The sequence below is a fragment of the Amblyomma maculatum genome, chromosome 11 (assembly GCF_055883805.1).
Source record: "Amblyomma maculatum isolate TAMU_Amacu chromosome 11, ASM5588380v1, whole genome shotgun sequence".
Lineage (NCBI taxonomy): Eukaryota > Metazoa > Arthropoda > Arachnida > Ixodida > Ixodidae > Amblyomma > Amblyomma maculatum.
The window spans coordinates 27,657,873-27,679,291 of NC_139354.1; the positions used below are offsets into that span (position 1 = coordinate 27,657,873).

The 21,419-nt window shown below is 44.4% G+C and overlaps 1 protein-coding gene across 2 annotated transcripts; it reads left to right on the forward strand.

Annotated features, from left to right (window-relative positions):
- Positions 1-120: 120 nt before the first annotated feature.
- On the forward strand, positions 121-20,933 carry ArfGAP3 (ADP-ribosylation factor GTPase activating protein 3). Of its 2 annotated transcripts, XM_084584512.1 has the most exons (10): positions 121-271; positions 2,798-2,989; positions 6,342-6,473; positions 8,842-9,111; positions 10,919-11,104; positions 13,281-13,603; positions 15,124-15,244; positions 17,224-17,439; positions 20,628-20,648; positions 20,768-20,933. In XM_084584512.1, exons 1-9 carry the CDS (start codon positions 197-199, stop codon positions 20,634-20,636), a joined length of 1,524 nt encoding a protein of 507 aa, XP_084440638.1. In that variant the 5' UTR covers positions 121-196; the 3' UTR covers positions 20,637-20,648; positions 20,768-20,933. The 2 variants fall into 2 exon arrangements, with proteins under 2 accessions (XP_084440638.1, XP_084440637.1); XM_084584511.1 differs by lacking the exon at positions 20,628-20,648.
- The last annotated feature ends 486 nt before the right edge of the window (positions 20,934-21,419 follow it).

Here is a 21,419-nt window from a genome sequence, read left to right on the forward strand (position 1 = left end):
ATGGACCGATTGCGCTTCACATAACCGTTGCTGCCGTGTCTCTCGCAAGAAATTGAGATGAGACGATTGCATGTGCGCAGTGCTCCAGCAAGTTGCGTGGCGAACGAACAAACAAGCAAAATAACCTGTCACCCCTCCTGCTGAACTCGACGGGTTCCTGTTCGACTTGTCTGGCCACCACGCGCAATAGGCCAACATGGCAGATCAGGTACCGAGCAAATCTGATATTACGACGATTTTTAAACGACTCCGGTCAATACCAGCGAACAAGGTGAGTAAAGTACACTGAACAGGTGCTTTAGCGTGTCCGGCGAGGTTTGTATTAGAGCAGCTACGTGAGCCGCCATCGATGTCGGGGCTTCGCGCCGCCCAGGTTGCGGTCTCGGCTCGCCCGAGTGTCATCTGTGCCTGAACTTCGGAAGAACACGTCGCACAGTCACCGCTGTGGCGTTCCTTCACGTCGCGCCGTCTACCTGTCTTCTAAGACTGCGTTTCAGTGTTTGATTGAAAAGCGTTATCCGCAACGCGGTTTCGTAGGGTGCAAAGTCGTGCGAAGTGTCGCTTGGTCACCATATGCTTATCCCGCAAAGGTTGAGTTTAGTATCTGTGTCATCATCTGGCGCAGAGCCGGCGGCGGTTCATCCTGCTTCTCTCTCAACTGCAATGTATGGCGCCTCAAATTACATAGAAGTGCCATGCAGCTATCGCTTGCAGGAATTTCGAGTCAAAATTTGGGTGTACCCGCACCTTACCCGCACCTTGTGCGGCTACTTCCTTTTCGCTGAAGGTCCTAGCTCTCATTGGTGGCTCGTTTTATTTGAGTGTCAGGCTTTCTCGCTTGTTATTCAAAAGAAACTACTGCGTCAGTGTGTTGCTTGAATAGAGGAAGCATTTCTGAGTTGGTACTGTAGGAGGTTAGCAGTATTGAATGCGCAACGTTGTCTGTGATCTTGAAGACAGATAGAAAAAAAAAAAAAAGGCATTTAACAGTTAACCGTGAGTTTAGCGCTGATAAATGAAATAACTAAGCGTTTTTGACGAAGGAGCGTGAAATGAAGTGTTTTTGACGAAGGGACTTTTGGTGGCACGGTTATCCGAGTTTACTTTGAAGCACTGCGCGATCTTTTTGGTTGCTATAGGGCACACGCGATCAACAAGATTACAGCTCGAAGATGGTGTGATTGCTTGGAATTGCTGCAGTTAGCTTGTTTTTATTGAGGTGTAAATACAGCCACCAGTATCAGCATTTTCTTTTTCTTTTTTTTTTTTTTACTTAGCTGTTTCAACAGAGATTTTGAAACTTGATAAAGTTGACGATGAGGTCACAGCTCTGAAGACGTGCACATTCACGTTGCCCCACACATATTCATAGCATGACAGCAAACTGAGAGCATGCAGTTAAGTCAGCAACTGTAAGTAGTTTCCTTTTACAGTTGGTAAGTAGGGATTAGTAGAAATGATCCACAGGTGCTTGTCTGAGTAGTTTTCGGTGGTTTTTCTTTGTTGTTCTTCTTAGGGCTGACCTTAATTCTTCGATGGAAGCAACAGGTGGCGGTCAGCAGCAGCTCACTCCATGCTAACTGTATATTGTCTAAAAATTGCTCGCAGCATTAGTCACTGATAACCATGACATCTGCCTCTTTCAGCTATAACTTATATGGAGTGATATTTAAGAGTATATACTTATGCCATGACTTGAAACATTTATTTGCTTTGCCAGTGTACAGCGCATAGTTTGCTAAGCAGGTCGAGGGCGGGCAGTATAAACAGTGACATGTGAACGGTAAACACTAATTGTTTCGGAACAGTGGTGACAGACCTATATCCTGAATTCTGTCTTCTAATTTTTTATTGTTTTTCGAGAAAACTTGCATTACCAGAAGCGAGCTCCTTCAAAGTACAGGTTGTGAGCACTGTATTAAGTTGATAACCATAGACTGCTTATAGCAGGTATTCATCTATTAAGCTCTCCCCCCTCACCAGAGTGTAGAAGTTAGAGCACTAGCTTTGAACTCTTTCCTTCTTACAAGGCTATGCTCACAAGCCTCCCTCTTTGTCTTATAACCAGATGTAGCGCATTCTCGTTGGCTACCAGATGTGACTTGCAGCGAGCTGTGCTTTGTTCCCCGTTCGTCGGGTGGTGGCCACATGACGGACGGGTGGATGTTACTGTCCCTACCTTTTGTATCTGGTGGCAGCTTGCACTGTTTACCCTAAAATCTCCCTTTTCCCTTTTTTTTTAACACTAACCTCACCTCCCCTTACCATATTTAATCTGCTGGTCTTTTCCAGAATTTTGCCGCTTCCTTGCCTAATTCCACCATTCTCTCAGCCTCCCCTTTGTTATACCAGCACATTTCTAATCTATCTGTATTCCTGGGCAAATACTAGCACCCCCTCTATATCAGCCACTTTTTCTTCTGCAAGGGCAGGCCAAAGTTTTGGGCACCTCAACACTGTTTCTTCCATGCTTTCCACTCTGACTCCACAGGCAGCACATATGTCCTCGGGGTAATAATGTCATTGCATTTTGGTTAACAGCAGGTTTGGTTCTGAGAGTACCATGCCTTTGAAAAAATAAAAAAAGTGAAGCATGCGATGTAGAATAGCATTCTGGTGCAGTGTCTTGTGTGCAGTTTCTTCGTGTTCCCTGCTATGAATAAATCATCACCTTAGGCACTCCTCACATGTACTACTGTAGCTCTGATATTGTAAGCATTGGGAAACCTTCATGACACAGCTATTGCTGGGAAACTGTGACTGGGGAAGACCACTTAGTGTTGTGCTTTGTTTGCAGGTGTGCTTTGACTGTGGCGCCAAGAACCCGACCTGGTCCAGCGTCACCTATGGGGTGTTCATCTGCATGGACTGCTCGGCCGTTCACCGGTCTCTGGGTGTGCACCTCTCCTTTGTGCGCTCCACCCAGTTGGACACTAGCTGGACCTGGCTGCAGCTCCGCTCCATGCAAGTGGGCGGCAACGCCAATGCGGTACACCACCAACCAACCTCTCTAATTAGAGCGCCACGGCTTTAGTGTGCATGCATGGAACTTGACGGGAAAATAGTGGGTGGTTAATTCGGGTCATCTGGACCGGACCACGAGCAAGGTGACAAGGATTGATGCCGCAAATGTAAATTTTCGGCTTACAAGTGCAGGCAAAATAGAAGCTGTGAAGAAACGAGTTCTTAGCAGCCAAATCAGGCAGTCTAAAATAAATGAAGCATTTGTTTCAGTCTTGTGCTGTATGTCATGCTTGCAGCTAACTTCATTCGGCGACCATTTATTGGAACCCTTTGAAGCTGAGGGTGGGCACGTGAATGTTAGCAGATAGCAAAAAAATAAAGCCCATGGTACGTCCAAAGCCAAACGTTTTTAAAGTGCATTGTTAGCAAAAAAAAAAAAAAGGCAATTTTATTGCTGCCTGCACATACTTCTTGGAAAAGCCGTGTAAAAACAGTGATCACACAGATTACAAAATGCACTGTTAAGTATCGAGTAATGCATTCTGAACGCCATGAAATAACATTTTTTGAGTATCATATACCATCAAATTTTGAAGCTGTATGTAAATGGTATCTGTAGCAGCTCATCAAAGGCGAACTTTTTAAACACGGAGAGGTCATCCATGCCTAAATAACTGACTTCTTTTATCTGTAATCTTTATGCAAATATTTTGATTTTTTGGCGGAGGGAGGTGGCCCTCAAACTGCATCTGTTCAGAAGTGCCGTAGCGTAGTTTTGCCTTCCACTTTTTTTAAGCCAAATGTGTCCTGCAAATTTTCTTGGCTCTTAGCCGATCAATTGTACAACATGGTGCCATATCTCCCGTTCTCGTTTCAGTCACAGGGTTCACGAACATATTGCACAAGATTGCCCTTTGGCGGCGTGTTATTTTCATCGACATTAAGGGTGCCGTCTTGGTTGAGCAGAATCCATGCACAATTTCAAGAAATGCAAGAGAAGGGCCGGCATCAGGGTTTTAGGACACCTTTTGACAAAGCTTAGAAATGCTGTCAAATTGGGAAAAAAAAGTATGACAGGTTCCACATGTCCATGTATAACAGCCCAGGAGTCTTCATTCAATCGCTGATGAAAACCAGAGCTGGCTTTCCATGGAAGAAAATTTATTTTCTTTTTCTGAGATTTAGTATATGCTACAGGTGTGATCTGCAGGCTGCTGAGAATGACCTCTTTGCTTACTGCACCTTGGTCGTAGTTGATGATATAGTTGTGGCTCGTTAATACGGTTTCCACACAAAACCGCCCATAAAGCAAGACGTCTGTAATAACAAATGAGTTTTTTTTTCTGAAAAAAACAACTAAAATACTAAGGATAATGTCTACTTTAGAGCATAATGTAGCCCAGCGAAGTTGGCATTAGGAGCTACAAGAACATTAGCCGAGTGATTGTTATACATCAAATTCAATGCAATTGAAAGTATTGTGATGCACTTGCGTATTGTTCTCGATGACGTTTCATTAATAATTTACTTCACTTCTACTTTTCATCTCCCACACACCCCTGCTACATATCAGCATTTAGTCGGCTGAAAGTTACTGAATCCTACTTTCTACAAGGCGCAAGCTGCTGTCAGAGTTTTGTTCAAGTGAATTCATGCAACACAAAAAAATCGTAACGTGCATCGACTGCACAACTTCGCAGCGTAAAATATGAAACCATAAGTGAAAAGGGCAATCAGTCAGTCATTGGCACTACATTCATGTGGTGTCTGTCAACAAAATCTAGAAGAGAAATTATCATTGAAGCAGTGTAAAGATTTGGTTTTCATGACTGTCCATATCGACACGACAAAAATACATAGATCCTAATGGTATTTGTGCATTTTCTCCTTGTCCATTGTCCGAACATCGTGTTTCCATATTAACGAGATGTAAATGCATGGAAAAAGCTTGGTTCCCAGAAGAACAGTCCATAATTCAAGTCGTTCATATTAACGGGGGTCATACAAATGAGGCACGACTGTACTGCACTTTCTCCAAACCTGTAGTGGGCTTTTACCTTGCTTCTACTAGATTATTATTATGATCTTTTTATTTTTTTTTTTTCACTTTTTGAAGGTTTAAAAGGTAGTTCATAAAGGGCTTTGGTTCCACATCTGTGGCTGCAATATGTTTCTTTACTTTACCAGCTAACGAACCAGCAGGTGTTACAGTGGTTGGGAACATTTTTATGCTGTCATCTGCTATACCGGCTGTCTTTGTCAAATAAGTTATCATAGGTGAAAAATTTACTGTCATCGTAAATAGCAGCTTTTATTCCGTTCCCTAATAATAATAATTGGTTCACAGGAAGGGAAAGGGGTAGTATCTGTCGCAGTTGTTTCTGCAGACACCTGAACCACGCCGTAAGGGAAGGGAGGAAGGTGGGAGTAAAAGTGGATAGAGAGAAAGAGGAGCCGTAGTAGGAGGGCTATGGAGTAATTTCGACCACCTGGGGATCTTTAACGTGCGCTGGCATCGCACAGCACACAGATGCCTCTTCGTTTCGCCTCCATCGAAACGCAGACTTTATTCCCGGATTTGGCTCATCGAGGCAGAAAATTATTTTTTCAGCGAATTGTGAGTTTTGTTAAAAGGCAAACTGACATGCCATAGAGAGGAGAACCATAATTGTTGGTACGTTGACAACACCAGATAATCAGCCGTCCCTTGCAAAGTGTGCAGTCCTTTATAGTCTACTTGCTCCAGTCGCCGGTACCAGCTGTACCAGCTGGAAGGGTAATTTGCTGCGGATGATAGTAGCATAGTTTGGCACGGCACTCCCAAGCCACTTGCGTTGGATTCTGGCCTTCATTGCTGTGTCACCTTTGTGCATTGCTGCATCTTCATTTGCTTGTGTGCATTGCTACGTCTTCATTCGCCTTTGTGCATTGCTTCGTCTTCATTCGCCATCGTGCATTGCTACGTCTTCATTTGCCTTCATGCATTGCTGCGTCTTTATTTGCTTTTGTGCACTGCTGTTTATTTATTTATTTATTTGAAAATACCTTACAGGCCCATTAGGCATTGTGTAAGGGGGACATAAAATCTATACAGTGCAATATATACATAAAATGTAAGGAAACAGGCAAAAAATACAGAGGTAATTAATATATGAACAAACAAAATAGTATGACGCGGAAATCATTAAGAAAAAGAAATACGCGACACAGATTAAAGCACAATGGTACACACACAGATTAAGCACAATAAAAAGCAAGCGGCACACAGTGCCCCGAATGGCGCTTAAAAAAAAAGAAAAAAAAAATGGTAAGGGAAAAAAAAATTCATAGCACGTGCACATGTTCCACCCTGACCACTTCTTATTGCGTGCGTGCAGGTGTCGTTCTTCCAGCAGCACAGTTGCACGAGCACGGATGCGCAGCAAAAGTACAACAGCCGTGCAGCACAGCTGTACCGGGAGAAGATCCACCAGCAGGCAGCCACAGCAATGCGCATCTATGGGACCAATGTGAGTGCTTATCCGCAATGCTTTCAACATTACATTCGACTCTCAACAATGGCTCTTGAAGGGGATCTGTTCGATTCGTGCAGAGTTTGAATTAAGGGGTATACTTGAAGTTGACAGGACCAAAAAGTGGATCCCAGAAATCGAGACTTTCAGTTAAGTGAGTTAAAGTAACAAATCTGTTGTGTCGGCTGAGCCGGCCGTGGAAAAGGGGAGCCGAGAGTCATGCTTGAAGCATCCGTGTCGAAAAAAAGAAGTTTGTTTTAGGGCCGTCTATATGCATGCTTTGTTCGCGTAACCGGACAAGCCAATAGTAAAGTCTAGGGCTCTAGGCAAAGACAAAACTACAGGCACAATCCATAGAACAGAAGCCGAAATTGGATAAAACCCAAAATAGAACAGGTAAGGCAATACACTCGATATAACGAAATCTGCTCCGTTTGTTGAAAATGGGTTTGTAAAATACTGTGGAAGGGTGCTTGCGAAATTTTCATCCTGCTGAAGGGCTTGGTAAAGTGGTACGTGGCAACCAGCGCATGAAAACAATACGAGAAACGGAAAACAATATGGAGTGCTGCCTGGTGACAAATCAAGCCTCAGAAGCACTTTTGGCACTTCATCTGAATGTTGTCTACTTACTTGGGACTGTGTGCCACCAAATGCCAAGGTTGCTTTCTTTTCTTTTTTTTTTTTTTAAATAGCCTTAGCAGCATGTGTGCAACTGGAAGTCATGAACAGATCTCTGGAACGTCATGCATCAATCCAACAAAATTAATCAGACTGCTATATCTGCAGTTAAAAACAAGAGGAACATGCTTCATGACTTCTCTTGTATTGGGTGCCAGTGTCAGAGCAGGAGCACATCTGTAAATAATGAAGGCAGTTGACCCCACTTATAGGAGACCTCTCATGTAAAAGAGAAAAACTGCTGTCCGGTACGTGTCGGTTTAAGAAGGATCAAACTGTGCGCTGAATGCAGTTCCATCCAACTTTCGTTGCAAGTAAAACTTTTGTAGCACTTTCTGGTTATGTTGGCATTTTTCTGGCAGCAATATAGATAGTGTCGGGAATCGCAGCAGGCACCAGAAAAAGTGACCAGCATGGCAGGCTTTTAGAATGGGACTGCCGGACCTGTGCTTGCGCATGTAGCCCAACTTATGGACCTATGGAAAATCGCATATAAATATCTTCCCGCAGCTTGAATCGAGCTTGTGACGCCCATACTGAAAAGGACTCGGTCATCACTATTTTGAAGCAAATGGCATCGCAGCCTAGACTCTGTGGCCTCTGTCAGCCCATCTCTTTTTTTTTTTTTTTTTAATTTTTAGCAAAGCTTCTTTTTCGGTAAAAGTAGCTTCTTTGCCGCTAGGACATGATCAGCGCAAGCGGGCTTGATTTGTTGTTAGCGGCTTACACGAAGTGCGCATCACGTGTGGTATTACTTAAAGGTTATAACATTGAAACCCAAGTGATCATCATCTGTTTGAGATTAGGTGTATTAGCATTATATTTCATTCCAGTGATGCCAGAATAACACAAGTCGTGACCGTTCAAAACTGTTTACTGGTGTACTGTTCTCATGCCCATTTTATTTTTGAGTACAGCAGCCTGTGCTGGTTTCCGTACATACAGCAGTGCATAGCTAAAGAGTCTTCAGTAAAGAGCAGTTAGGTTTTTTTGAATAATTATTGGTGTAATGACTCGCCAACTGAATTCTTAAACAAAGCTAGTCTCACCATTATTAGTTGCCACATCCGAATCTCGCACCTAAAACTTGTTTTTCTTTTATCGTAATTGGTGTGCTAAATATAGATTTCATGCTTTACTTAGTAGCTTCAACTAAAATTGGGGGGACGTCCAAGCTTCACCTTAACCCCAGCTGTTCAGACCGAGAATTTCCTTTCTAATGACACAGCTCTTCATTAGCGTACACGATGACACTGGCTTTTCTGTGACATGGCACTTTTACACTACCGCAAGCACCAGGTTGAAACATTCAAGGAACTTTTGCTTTTTCTTTTTTTGTGCATATTATCAGAGAATGGAACATGTTGCCCGATAATTTTGTAAATTTTGAATCTCTGAGCAGTTTTCTTTCTAACCTCTCACAGCTGTTCAAATGAACCACCATAACCTGGCTTTTTCTGCACAATGCTGCACACATATTATATTTTGCAAGGTTTCTAATTCAGCTTTTAAAATGTTGCAGATAATTGTCACTCTGTGCTTATTCTTTTATTCTTTGTACTTTTGGATCGTTTTCGTTGCTATAAAACGACCATTTCGTTACCCCTGAACCAGTGACAGCCTCAAAAAGAGGGTAGTAGCGTTTTTCAAATAAAAGACCGAAAATGTATGTGCGATCGTGCAGCCCTTGATGGACCATCATGAGAGCCCTGTGGGGAGCCCCGATAGCAAGGAGGACGACTTCTTCCGAGCCCACGAAGAAGCCCTGGCAGCACAGCAGACAGCCAGTGACGCTCCGCTGTGCGAGCCAAGTGCCGCCCTCTTTCATCCACCGCCTGCGGAGCCCATCCAAGTGACGCCCTCCCTTGCCGGCAGTGCATTGACCGCGTCTTCGTCTTCTTCTTCAGCCAAAAAGCCGCAGCGCAAGCCGGGCAAGGGTCTGGGAGCACAGAAGGTGCGTGATTTTGAGCCGTTGCCCATACGAGATATGAACAATGTGCAAATAGCCATGGTGTTGCAGTTGAAGCTCCCTGTGTGTGCCAAAGCTAGCCAGCTGTAATGTTGCCATTTTTTTTTTTTTTTGTCATTGGCTTTCAGGGGTAAGCAGCAGGCTGTTCTTGTTCTGCGAGGTCAGTTGCTACGTCACAGTACTAGAGCCCTGCAGCTTCTGAGCTTTGCTGAACAGTTCCTTTTGATCCCAACCCATGGCTCGACAGGTTTAAACCCACATTTTTTTTTTTTTTTCTTGAGCGAGGAAACTCTGGGGTACTTTGCTAGTGTCTAAACTAAAGAAGTTGTAGTTCAGATGTGTGCATTATCCGATTCTTCAGTGCTGCTCATTAAGCATGGTCATTAGTGTACTGTGGCCGACGCTGGCTGCTGCCTGTTACGGCGCGGGTGTAAATTTCGGGTGTGGCCTTATTAATTTTAGCTCCCTTGTTAAGGCAAACGCCTTACTTGGCTATTTTTGTGAAAACATGTCCGCAGAAAAATTCAGGGAGCACTGCAGAATCTGCACTGGAGAAATGCGAAAGCCTGAGCGACGCTGCTGCACACGGTATTTCGCGCGTCCCTTGTGGAACTTTTGCTAGCAAGGCTGGGGCTTGTGCCGCACGGTGGAAATTTCTTTTCCTTACCACATGTTTGTTGCAGTGCTATATATAATTATAATTGGTTTACAGGAAAGAAAAGGTGCAGTATCTGTCACACTTTCTCCGGCAAGTGTGAGTTTGGATGGTACACTGTCGTTCCTGTTGCTTCCTTGGCATGTATTCAAGTCTGGGACTGCGGATGGCAGGAACGCTGGACAAGGAGAACACATCTCGCAAACATATCTTGCACATGCGACATTGACCATCAGCCAGGAAAAGCTTTCGCCTTAAAACATGGAAGAAAAAAGTAAAATGTGATATGACATCACATTGAGATAAGACTGGTAGTCATGAATGTGTATGTAATGACAAGTGGTTTAGTACAAATGTCATGTTGTGTGAGTCATTATAGTTTACTCATGAGTTACAGTCACTTCTCATGAGCCAATCGGATTGGAGATTGAATGTGCATGACTATGGCATCCATGACTTTTGCAAGTCAGTCATGACCATAACTAGCATCTAGGCATGACTCTCAAAATTGCTGTCATGACATTCTAGGAGCTACTAAATAGCGACCAAAACACATGTTTTTGCATTTCTGCAGTGCTCTCAAAGTTGTCATTTTCTTTCTTTATACTGGAGGATTGCAGGAACTGAAAGTTCATGTGTTGCTCAACATGATGTGTAATGCATCCAAACGAGCCAACCACTGTGCTATTATTACATAGGAGGTCAGTGTGCCCTCGCACACAAAAAAGCACGCACAAACTTCCACAAACATGCCGCATACTCTTGTGCATTTGCAGCTAGCTGCATTAATTTGTTTTTCATTGCTGTGCTTCAACTGATTTTAAAACTGAGCTTGTACCCCACCATAGTAAAGTTTTCTTTTGCGAACAGAGGCTGCTTTCCTTGGTGAAATGTAGCTAATGAATATCAAAATTTCTGTCATGTTTTTTTATTTTTCATATACTAAATGTGAAAGACAAGCATTGTATTAGGTCTTTCACTTGGCTCTTTTTTTATGCATCTGCATCTCTCCCAAATTACCCCATTGTTGGTGCAAGTCTTTGTTCAGAGGGGAGTCATGTTCCCTGTGTCCTTTTTTGTCCTCTTTCCTTTTGTTTATTTTGAAGTAAGCGTGTGGTCTGCGTTGCGCTCTTGCAGGTGAGCGCCAACTTTCAAGACATTGAGCGGGAGGCTCAGAAGGCCGATGAGATGCGTGCGGCCATTGCAAGTCAAGCCAGTGCCAAGCAAGCAGCTTCATCTGTGGACTCTGAAGAGGCCGCGAGGCAGCTGGCCTCAATGCGACTGGCGTATAGAGACCTGGACAAGGACATCCGCAACAAGCAGGTAAGTCATAACAAATGATTTCTAATTTTTATTTAAACTTTCATTTCGCTGTATCTGTATATTACAAAGTATGTGTTGTAAGATTTTGCTGAATTTTTTTAAAAGCACGGGGAGCCGCTGTGTGGTGCACGGAGTTATAGATCCCAGAGGAAGAACTTGGGACATACAGCTACAAAATTTCTAGTCTATATTCATGAGAGCATTCAAAGGTGATAAGTATACTTTTATTAGTGCTGAAACATCAAATCTTTACTCGGGTGTGACAAGGATTTATCATATAATACTTACTTAAGGGTCGCACTTTTTTTCTTGTGGTTTCTGTCGGGGTGTGGCTCTTACACAAGGCCATCATTTTTCCTTAGCATTTTTTCAACTGCAGAGGAGCCTCATTTACATGTCCCCCTTATTATTCAGCAACATCCATGCTTTTACGACGAATTAGTGAAACCCTGGCAAAACCCTTCAAACACACAATTCATGTGTGACATGACACTCGCGTGCCTTTAGCGTCATAGGTCTAGCGCTCAGCTGACATCAGTGACGAATCAGCGAGCAGTTTGAAGTGGCATTTCAACCGTGCAGCCCATGGTCATCAGTGTGAGGTGGCCTTCAATGGGCCTATTTTTTTCGCATTCTTCTCTGTCGAGGGATAAGCGGAAATCAGCGTAAGTGACTTCGTTTTGCACTGGCAAACTGCTTACAAGGTTAAGCCTTTTATGAAACTGTGACGCTCGCCCTTTTGCAGCAGTTTATTTGGTGCTTGCATTTAGCTCTGGATTCGGAGGTCATGGAGGCCGTAGGCAAAATTACAAAAATGGCCGTGTGCTGTGCAATGTCGACACGTGTTGAGGAACGCTGAGTGATCTAGGTTAATATGGAGGACCAGCACCTCATAACTGTGACTGACGTGCTACTGTGATTCTGCTGGTGTCCAGACTGGATGGACGGCGTGTGTCGCAGCAAGGAAACTCGCCAGTAGCTGGGGGTGCACGCCAGTTGGTCTTTTGCGCTACAGGGGGTTGTTGCAGCGTTGTTTTGTCTCTTCTGACTTGGACGCTGAGCGCGCAAGACGTGTGAGGAGTCCACAAGCACCGCGCATTCGCAGTTCCAACAGCACAGGCCAATGCATTCGTTGGTTGTGCAGAGTGTCTCGGGCAGTTATCACTCGCTGTCAGCAGACCGTACCATGCGAGAAGAATTATGCACAGCTGGCTTTTATTATTTCTTTTCTGAATAATTTGTTACCAGGGTCCAATTTTGGGGTTTGCATCATTATCAATTGAGAAGAATTATGCACACCTAAAACAATTCTTTTGGGTACTTCTTTTTGGCCCGAACTATTGGTTACCAGTTACCAAAATGGGTAGTTGACTCTTACATTAGCACATATGATAGCACTGGGGTTATAATTGCCTTTTGCTTTTTTTTTTTTCAGACTTTGAAAGAGGCAGAAAGTCTTCGCTGTTGCCTTTATATTTTACAAGCAGCCTAGATCATAACTTGTTCGCTTTTCACTTATTACGTGTAAGTATTAAGTGCCTATGTTCAAAGGTGCTTGTTTTCAGTATTTGTCATCGCAATTGTGGTGAACTTTTCATGAAAAGAGTTGAAAAAGAATTGTATGCGAAAGAGGATCAAAGAATCTCTTTGGAAAATCGTATGTTTTAAGTGGAGTCATTAGCTAATTATAGCCAAAAAAGCCAATTGGACGTCGAAATAGCTGAGCGAGCTAATGTCGATGTCCAAACAGACACCACGCAACTGGAAGACGACGTGTGTTTCGTCATCGCAATGAAACAGTGCTAATAAATGGTGAGAGATCGGTCAAAAGTGATTAACGCGTTTCAATTAATTGAAAGAAAATATGAGTAGAGCAAAAGAGGGCGAGGAGGAGCAAGCAAAAACATAAATAGAGAGAGGTATGTGGTGACACCTCTGCGACGTTGCCACGGCGTTCCTAGCAACCGTGCACCACAATGGCGTGTCCCTAGCATTGGTGATGTCATGGAGAGCCGGCAGCACAGCATGTCTGGGCGCGTTGTGAGAGTAGGTGCACCGGTATAAAATGGTGGCCTAGTGTAGTGCAACGTTACACCACGTGGAGATTACTGTGCAGCTTGCGACACAGTGTCGTTAGCGACACAGCTGCTAAGCTCGCTGTTCTCTTCCAACCCAGGTTGATCCTCGCAAGGCACAACAGCTTGAGCGACTAGGCATGGGCCTGGGCGGTAGCGGCCGCGCCACAGTTTCCCACTCTGCCCTGGCAGACATGCGTACCATCACACAAGAGACTCCGCAGGCGGCTGGCGGAGACCGGCCAAGCCACGACTTCTTGAGTGGCACGGGCTTCTTTTCTTCGGGTGGTTCGCGGGGAGGAGGCTATGGCAGCAGTGCGGGAGACAGTCTGTACGATGATGGACCATCTTCAAGGCCAACCCCAGCACCGTCGTCCTCTACCTGGGACACAGTCTTGACTTCTAACTCGGACAGAGATGACAGGTGAGCATTACCTGCACTCCCCTGTGGTTGGGTACAACTCGCAAATTAATTGTTTAATGCCTCCATCGGCATTGGCCTTTTATCATGGTGTCATGGTCACTTACCTTGCACCAAGTGGTGGGCATTTGCTAGCAGCGCTTTAAAGCTCATGGCATTTGGAAGTGCAAAGTTATCACAATAGGTTGATGTTATTGGTTGGAAGGCCTCCTTTCATGGTCATTTAGTGCTTTGTTCTTGTTCTGTCCACCTGCAGTTCCTTTTCGGTGGGGAGGAAAGAAAAATGTTACCTGGGAAAACGTATCCTATGCATTAAGGTTGAAAAAAACAAAGAAAGAGGGACTCTGGAATGAAGTGGAAAGACAATTGTACGCACTTCCTTTTTGCTGCTTGTAAAAGTGCTTGTCAGTGCTCATTAGCACAACGCCTGAAGAATTTTTCAAATGCTTGTAAACTATTGCATTTGCAAATTGTCACTAAATTGAATGAAACTTCAGGAAGCGGGATCGAATCCCGGCCTCGGCGGCTGCGTTTCGTTGGAGGCGAAACAGAAATGGAGTGGCGTCCGTGTGCTGTGCGATGTCAGGGCAAGCACTCGCAGATTATGACTAGCAGCTTACCGGTATCGCTAAAGAGGAAAGTATATAACAGTTGCATCTTACCTGTACTGACCTATGGGGCTGAAACGTGGAGGCTAACCAAGAGAGTTCCACTTAAGTTGAGGACAACCCAGAGGGCTATGGAACGAAAAATGGTAGGGGTAACATTAAGAGATAGGAAGCGTGCAGAGTGGGTCAGAGAAATAACTCAAGTTACTGACATTCTAGTGGAAATTAAGAAGAAGAAATGGACATGGGCAGGACATGTAGTGCGAAGAGAGGATAGCTGATGGTCGCTTAGGGTAACAAATTGAATTCCAAGGGAACGAAAGCGTAGCAGGGGGCGGCAGAAAGTTAGGTGGGCGGATGAGGTTAAGAAGTTCGCAGGGGTCAAGTGGATGCAGCTAGCACAGAACTGGTTTAAGTGGAGAAATATGGGAGAGGCCTTTGCCCTGCTGTGGGTATAGTCAGGCTGATGATGATGATGATGATGATGGGATGTTGAAAATCACATGCAGTACCATACCATACCAGCTTATAAACCAGGAAGTTGTACTACAGGAGCATACTAGCAACATTCTGCTGTTTAGGGCATAGACCTTTCTGCATGATGGTAAGTTACAGGCTCTCTTTTTTCTTTTTTGGCCAACATTGGCCCTTGGCTCGGCACTCCTTGGTTTTCTGAAACTACTGCAACTATGTAACAACTTTGGGCACTTCTTTGCAGGCAGCAAGCGCAATACAAAAAGCATTCAGATTATAGCTGGCAGTCGCATGTTGAAAAGACAACGCGGCTTATGTGCTTGTGTTTTGGGTTCATTCTATTCTTTTTTTGTGAATTCGTTGTCGTTAGGTGACATTCTACAAGCTTTCTCTGTCACTACTCGGGCGTAAAGCTGTGCTTCATTTTGTTTTCTCTCGCAGTTCTGGTCGCAGCCGGCATGTGGTTCAGCAGGGACCAACCACAGACGAAGCTCGCAAGAAGTTTGGCAATGCCAAGGCAATCTCATCCGATCAGTTCTTTCAAGGCTCCAGGGACTCTGACGTAAGGCCCCACTGTTTCTTCAATCTCGATACTCAATTTCTCCTTTTAGTTATTGCCTTTACATTTTAGTAGCTCTGCGTGATCACATTTGCTCTCACAGTGAAGTGGCATTCCTGCCCTTACACAGTATGAAAAATAGTCTTCATAGACCGCTATTATAGCTGTTACGTGTTTAAAGTTAGAACGCATGCTGCCAACATAGCATGCCTACTCAACACTGTTATGTAGTTTGTATAATGAATACCAGCTGCAGAGTGAAAATTGCTTTTACATCATGTTGCATTGGGCTCACCTATTGTGTCTTGTGCTTTGCTGAGCCCACTGGGTTAGTCAGGGGGTCAGTGCAGTACTAATGCAAGTCAACAAATCCAAGTAAGCCAGTATATATGTGTCCCAGTGAGTCGAAACGTGGATGTTGTCTGCATGAGCTTGGATTAGCCCAAGTAAGTCCTCGCATGTGTGGATCTTAAAGGGACAGAACGGTGCACTTTAGCCGTCCAATTTTTTTCGATACAGTGCAAAGTCCCCATCTCGAGCTGTCAATTCCGTAGAGGTTTGGTCAGAAATTGTGTAGAAACATTTTACAGAGAATTTTTCGATCAGGGCACGTGCCACTTTTTATGTAGTCCAATTCTGAAAGCCATGAGTAGTGATCGCGGTGACGATTACGTGTCGACAAAAGTTATGTACCAAAAGCTAATATATAGCGTATTGCACAATTAGAGGGGCGATGTAGAATGCTTCTTCCAGCTAAACAGTGGAATCCTCGAAGTTTAAATTTTGCACAGAAATGGCATTTTGTCGCTAGTATTTTTTAATACTGCCACCTGGTGTCCCCATGTTCTTGCATGCGCCTGGAAGAAGAGGACACTGAAGTTGACTCGCGTGCTGTGCGTCGAACTTTGCCTGCTGGTACAGCTTCGTCCCGTCGTCTTAGTCACGTCTAGCCCTGTTGTCCGTGACATATTTTGGTGGAGGTGCGGGGTATCGATCCCAGTATATGTCCCGCACTCCTCCGCATACCCAGGATTCAGTGTCCTCTGCTGCTTATAACAACCCTATAACAGGAAAAGAGGGGACAAACGTTTTTGGCAGAAGGTTTGAGTAGTTGTAAGCAACATGAGGTGGCGCCACCAGTACCATCGCTGGGGCAGCGGCTCGTCTGACGTCATCGCCGCCGCATACGATGGTAACATCTGACCTCTTTTGATTGAATCAGGCAAGTACCCCAAACAAATTTGGTATTAAAAAATACTAGTGACAAAATGCCATTTCTGTGCAAAATTCAAACTTCGAGGATTCTACGTTTTAGCTGGGAGAAGCATTCTGCATCGCGCCTCTAATTGTGCAACGCACTGTAGATCTCACCCGCCAGACAGTAATTAGACATTTTTTCAGTACAGAGTAGCGTTCGTTTTAGTTTCTGCACTCAAGGCTACTGCGGTGCAGGAACATACGCCTCATTGGTGGAAGTTTTGGTGCGTAATAGTCGCAGCTACATCTAACAAATTCAAATCACTGTGGCGCAATCTAGTGACAAATGTTAAAAGAACTGGCGATATGAAAGGAGGCTGGTTTTTGCTGACGGGCACACCGAAGAGAGCGCGAAATATAATAAGACAAGGTGAGCACTATCCAAAGAATAGGGAACATTGCAATTACGAAAACCAGAGACGTTTTCCCCGAGATGTGGTCACGTGGGTTACTACTGCGATAATTGCAGTGTTTCGCCGCAAGAGACCACTTCACTCGTTCTGGTGCAATTTTTTATTATAAATATCCATTTCTTGGATATCGTAATGCTCAATCTGTATTATATATGAGGCAAGATCTTTTCATTTCAACCATAATCCCATCGGATGTTTTGGTTGACGTTTTGTTTCTTTAATACGAGCAAATCTCAAGTTGCGCATGTAAAACCAGGAGAGGCGCTCTATATTACCCCCCAAATGCCGTTGCTCCCATTTCTGTCGGCACAGTTTGAAAAGAGGACCCAGCTCGCTCGCTTTGAAGGCTCATCATCCATCTCGAGCGCCGACTACTTTGGCGGTGGACCTGGTTCGAGCAATGTGGCGCACTCGAGCAACTTGTCAGGACCCAACCTGTATGAGATTCGTGAAGGAGTTCGGGACGGTGTGACCAAGGTGGCCTCACGCCTTTCCTCTCTTGCAAACGGCGTCATGAGCTCCCTCCAGGTGAGTCTGGCATGCCACCATGGGCAGTTCTGTGTTACCCCATATGTCACTCTCTTGCTGCTTTGTGCATGGGTGTAAAATATGTACTCTCTGCTAGGAGCTGTATTGACTTTTGCAACACTAGTGAAGGCTGGTGTAAAAGTTTATAGAAATATCCTGTACAGCTTACATGGAAGCTTTGTGAATAGATGGCATTTTCTGGTGGGTTCTGAAATTTACCACCTTTGGCTACCTCCACCAAAAATGTCACAGAAGCCAGTAGAACTGGACAGGCAGGTTTACTTACACCTACGCAAAAGCACCGGCAAAAGAAGGCATGGTTGGCTAACTGACTGGCGAACGAGCACCGCGAGCGAAGAAGACGAGCGCGTGCCAGTCTCCCAAGCTCGCCACATAGCGGTGCCAGTAAAAACATTGTGGCAATACTACTACTCTGCATTGTCCAACGTGGAACAATAACCTGCTACCTAGAGAGGTACTGGAGTAAAGTTTTCTCATTTTGCAGCTAACTGTATACTGTAGGCATATGCATATGCATATCAAGTGCCAAACACATTCGGAGGAAGCGCACTAGTGTGTGAAAAACAACCTCTATATATATAGAGAGTTCCACTGTAACCAAACCATACAGATGTGCCCGTTTGGCCTAGAGGTAGTATATCTCACATTCTGAGGAACCGCACTAGTGTGTAAAAGAACACACACACACACACACACACACACACACACACACACACACACACACACACACACACACACACACACACACACACACACACACACACACACACACACACACACACACACACACACACACACACACACACACACACACACACACACACACACACACACACACACACACACACACACACACACACACACACACACACACACACATGTATATATATATATGTGTGTATATATATATATATATATACACACACGTGTCCTACTCTAACCAAGCCATGCAGATGTGCCCATTTGGCCTAGAGGTAGTAATCTGACTCCTTGGGTCCTGGAGGGTTCAAATCCCATGTCACCCTGCCATCTCAAAGGATCTTTCAGTTTCCTGGACAGATGGTTGCAAGAGCCAATAACGCCGAAATCCGATACCACTGAACCGATTTCGGCTTGACAGCAAAGCCGCTAGCAACGGCACAGGTTTTACATCTTTTTCTCTCCATTTGCCCCCGATTGCTGGCGTTATGATTGTATTGTCACATGTTTATTGCTTTGGGCTGTGCACAAGCCAGCATGCCGTCCTGCCAGGAAGTACATCACAAAGAGTGGGGAATAGGGGCAGCACTTTTTTGGGGAAAGGGGGGGGGGGGGGGGGGTATTCATCGGCGATATGTACTTCATTTCATCACCTTTGCAGAGTTTTTGTGACACAGTCGTGCAAGCTGCGCGTAATTTGCTAACCCCGCTTTTAAAACCCCCAGTTTGAAAAAAAAAAAAAATGCACGCAAATTATGTGAGACAATACAGTATGTTAAAGGAAAACACCGGTTTTGTTATATGACAATTGATTGTGCACTCCTATGAAAAAAACTTGTGAACTGGAGAGGTGGGGTTAGGGCATTTGGTGGGGTAAGGCTGCTCTGGTGGTTACAAGACTGGTCGTTTTGTCAAAGTCTGGTGACAACTATCTGCTTTTGAGTGAAGATAAGAGCTGAGCTGCTGAGGAAGCTGAGGCATAAGAAGCTCACTTCCTTGGAAAATATTTTGGACACATGATGTTGAGTCTCAGTGCTCATTCGGCCTTGCAGCCTCAGTCCGGTGTGTTCCGAAGACCCTTCTTAGTCTTTGACAAGTCTGAATGGGCACCTTACGCTGGATGGCTACACTAACAAAAAGCACATACTGTAGTAGCACTTTGTCGCAGGGTTAGGGCATTTGGTGGCGTAAGGCTGCTCTGGTGGTTACAAGACTGGTCGTTTTGTCGAAGTCTGGTGACAACTATCTGCTTTTGAGTGTTTTGAGTGAAGATAAGAGCTGAGCTGCTGAGGAAGCTGAGTCATAAGAAGCTCACTTCCTTGGAAAATATTTTGGACACATGATGTTGAGTCTCAGTGCTCATTCGGCCTTGCAGCCTCAGTCCGGTGTGTTCCGAAGACCCTTCTTAGTCTTTGACAAGTCTGAATGGGCACCTTACGCTGGACGGCTACACTAACAAAAAGCACATACTGTAGTAGCACGTTGTCGCTGAGCTTAGAAAGAACAAGTAAATGACTATGTGTCAAAACATGGTCAGCCAATAATCAGGTGCACAAATGTTTAGTTTTGCTGCATCTTGGAGATGGCAGTAGTCGCGCATCACAATGGCTCATTGGTTAGGGCTCCTGGCTACTGAGTCGAAGTACTTTGTTCCGAACCCGGCTGCAGATGCCGCATTTCAGTGTGCTTTATGTGCCTGTGTTCTGCATGATGTCAGTGCATGTTAAAGATCCCCCAGGTGACCTAAACAAATTTGGAGCCGTCCTCCATTGCGTTCCTCTTAGCCCAAGTTGCTTGGGGATGTTACACCCCACTTATGTAGCAGCATACATAAGGTTATTATTAAGTATGTGTGTGTGCATGTTTGTGGAAGCTGGAAGGGCTGGCTGTCCTCAGATAATTGCAACATTATCCACTTTATCTCTATTGCCTTATGACAGCTACAGCATTGAAATAGTAATGCCTGTTTCTTTATTTTTCTTGGCCCTGTCAATGTGACGTGCATTCCGTGAGGAATTTTCAGCTGTCGAAAGTCTTTCCAAACTTTGCACACTGCATCTGAGTGCATGGCTTTCTGTTTCTGAACTATCCTGTATCGAATGAGAATTTTGAAAGTAAAAGCAATCCTTGTAAGGAATCATAATTTGGTATTTTTCGGCAGGCACATAGCTTTTTTATCTACAGTCATTTGTCTCTAGTGTCCTAAAATAGTGTATATTAGGAACTCAATTTTAAAGGATACTTAAAAATGGGTTTAATATGTGCTCAAAAGGGAGTTCAAAATGACTTAAAAGCAAGTCTGCAGAGGAAGGTGGTAACTTATGGATGTGGAGTTTTGGAAAAACCACTTGCAACTAACTACCTATCAATTGTTCTGACTCTTTGCACTTGTTTGTTTTGCACACCCGTGAATCACTTACTAACAAGCTTGCCTTGTTTCTTACTTTTCCTCTGCACATCACTAACAGAGAAAGTGAAGCTTGCTCATGGTAAGGAGAGCCTCTTCCTTGAACTTTCACTTGCTTGGAACAGAAGTGTTTGCACGTGACATGCTGCTTCTCATTTTCTCCCTTGCAAAATGCTAATGGACTTGTCTTGTCTTTTTCAGGATCGTTATGGCTATTGAAAAGCGGCCTTGGGACATTTTTTTTTTTTTTTTCTTTTGATGAAGTTTCAAGATGGTTCTCTGGCGGTCATGTCATCTCCTGGTGGCTCGTCTTTTGAAGACCCGTTTTGAAAAATGCAAAATAAACATGCCGTTTGTAGGTTTCTAACCACGTGACTGCGATCTTTTTATGCAAACGTGACTGTGATGACAAGACATAAACAGATTTCAAAGGAAAGGAACTTGTAATGGCTTTTCTAAACATTTTTGGCTCAAGGACAGATACCACTTGCACAAAGAAGGTAAGGCTATATGATGTGCGCAAATTGTTATAATTTAAAGGAACACGCAGGTGGCCATCGTTCTATATAGCTTAATAAAGCCATATTTAGTGAAATGTCAGGGGGCCATGCACCTTAGTCCTGACCTTGTTTTCCTGGTAATATATAATTTTTCACCAGCCTAGCCGGACCTAATCAAGTGCGCTTATGCTGCGCGTAGAGGTAGTGAGAAGGAAACATCAAAGTCCGCTCCTGCTTGTCTCGTGCAGACGACGTCACTTCGATAAGATTGCGCGCATCCGGGATGTATGCAAGGGAGGCAGGACTCAGCGCAACGCAGCACCGTCTTTTGTGATTTGTCTGGCAGGTTCCGG

Excerpts from the sequence above, each read along its gene's own strand:
- ArfGAP3 (XM_084584511.1), top strand. The coding sequence starts at position 197 with ATGGCAGATCAGGTACCGAGCAAATCTGATATTACGACGATTTTTAAA. Across the intron at positions 272-2,797 it reads GGTCAATACCAGCGAACAAG|GTGTGCTTTGACTGTGGCGC; the intron begins GTGAGTAAAGTA and ends CTTTGTTTGCAG. Across the intron at positions 11,105-13,280 it reads AGGACATCCGCAACAAGCAG|GTTGATCCTCGCAAGGCACA; the intron begins GTAAGTCATAAC and ends CTTCCAACCCAG.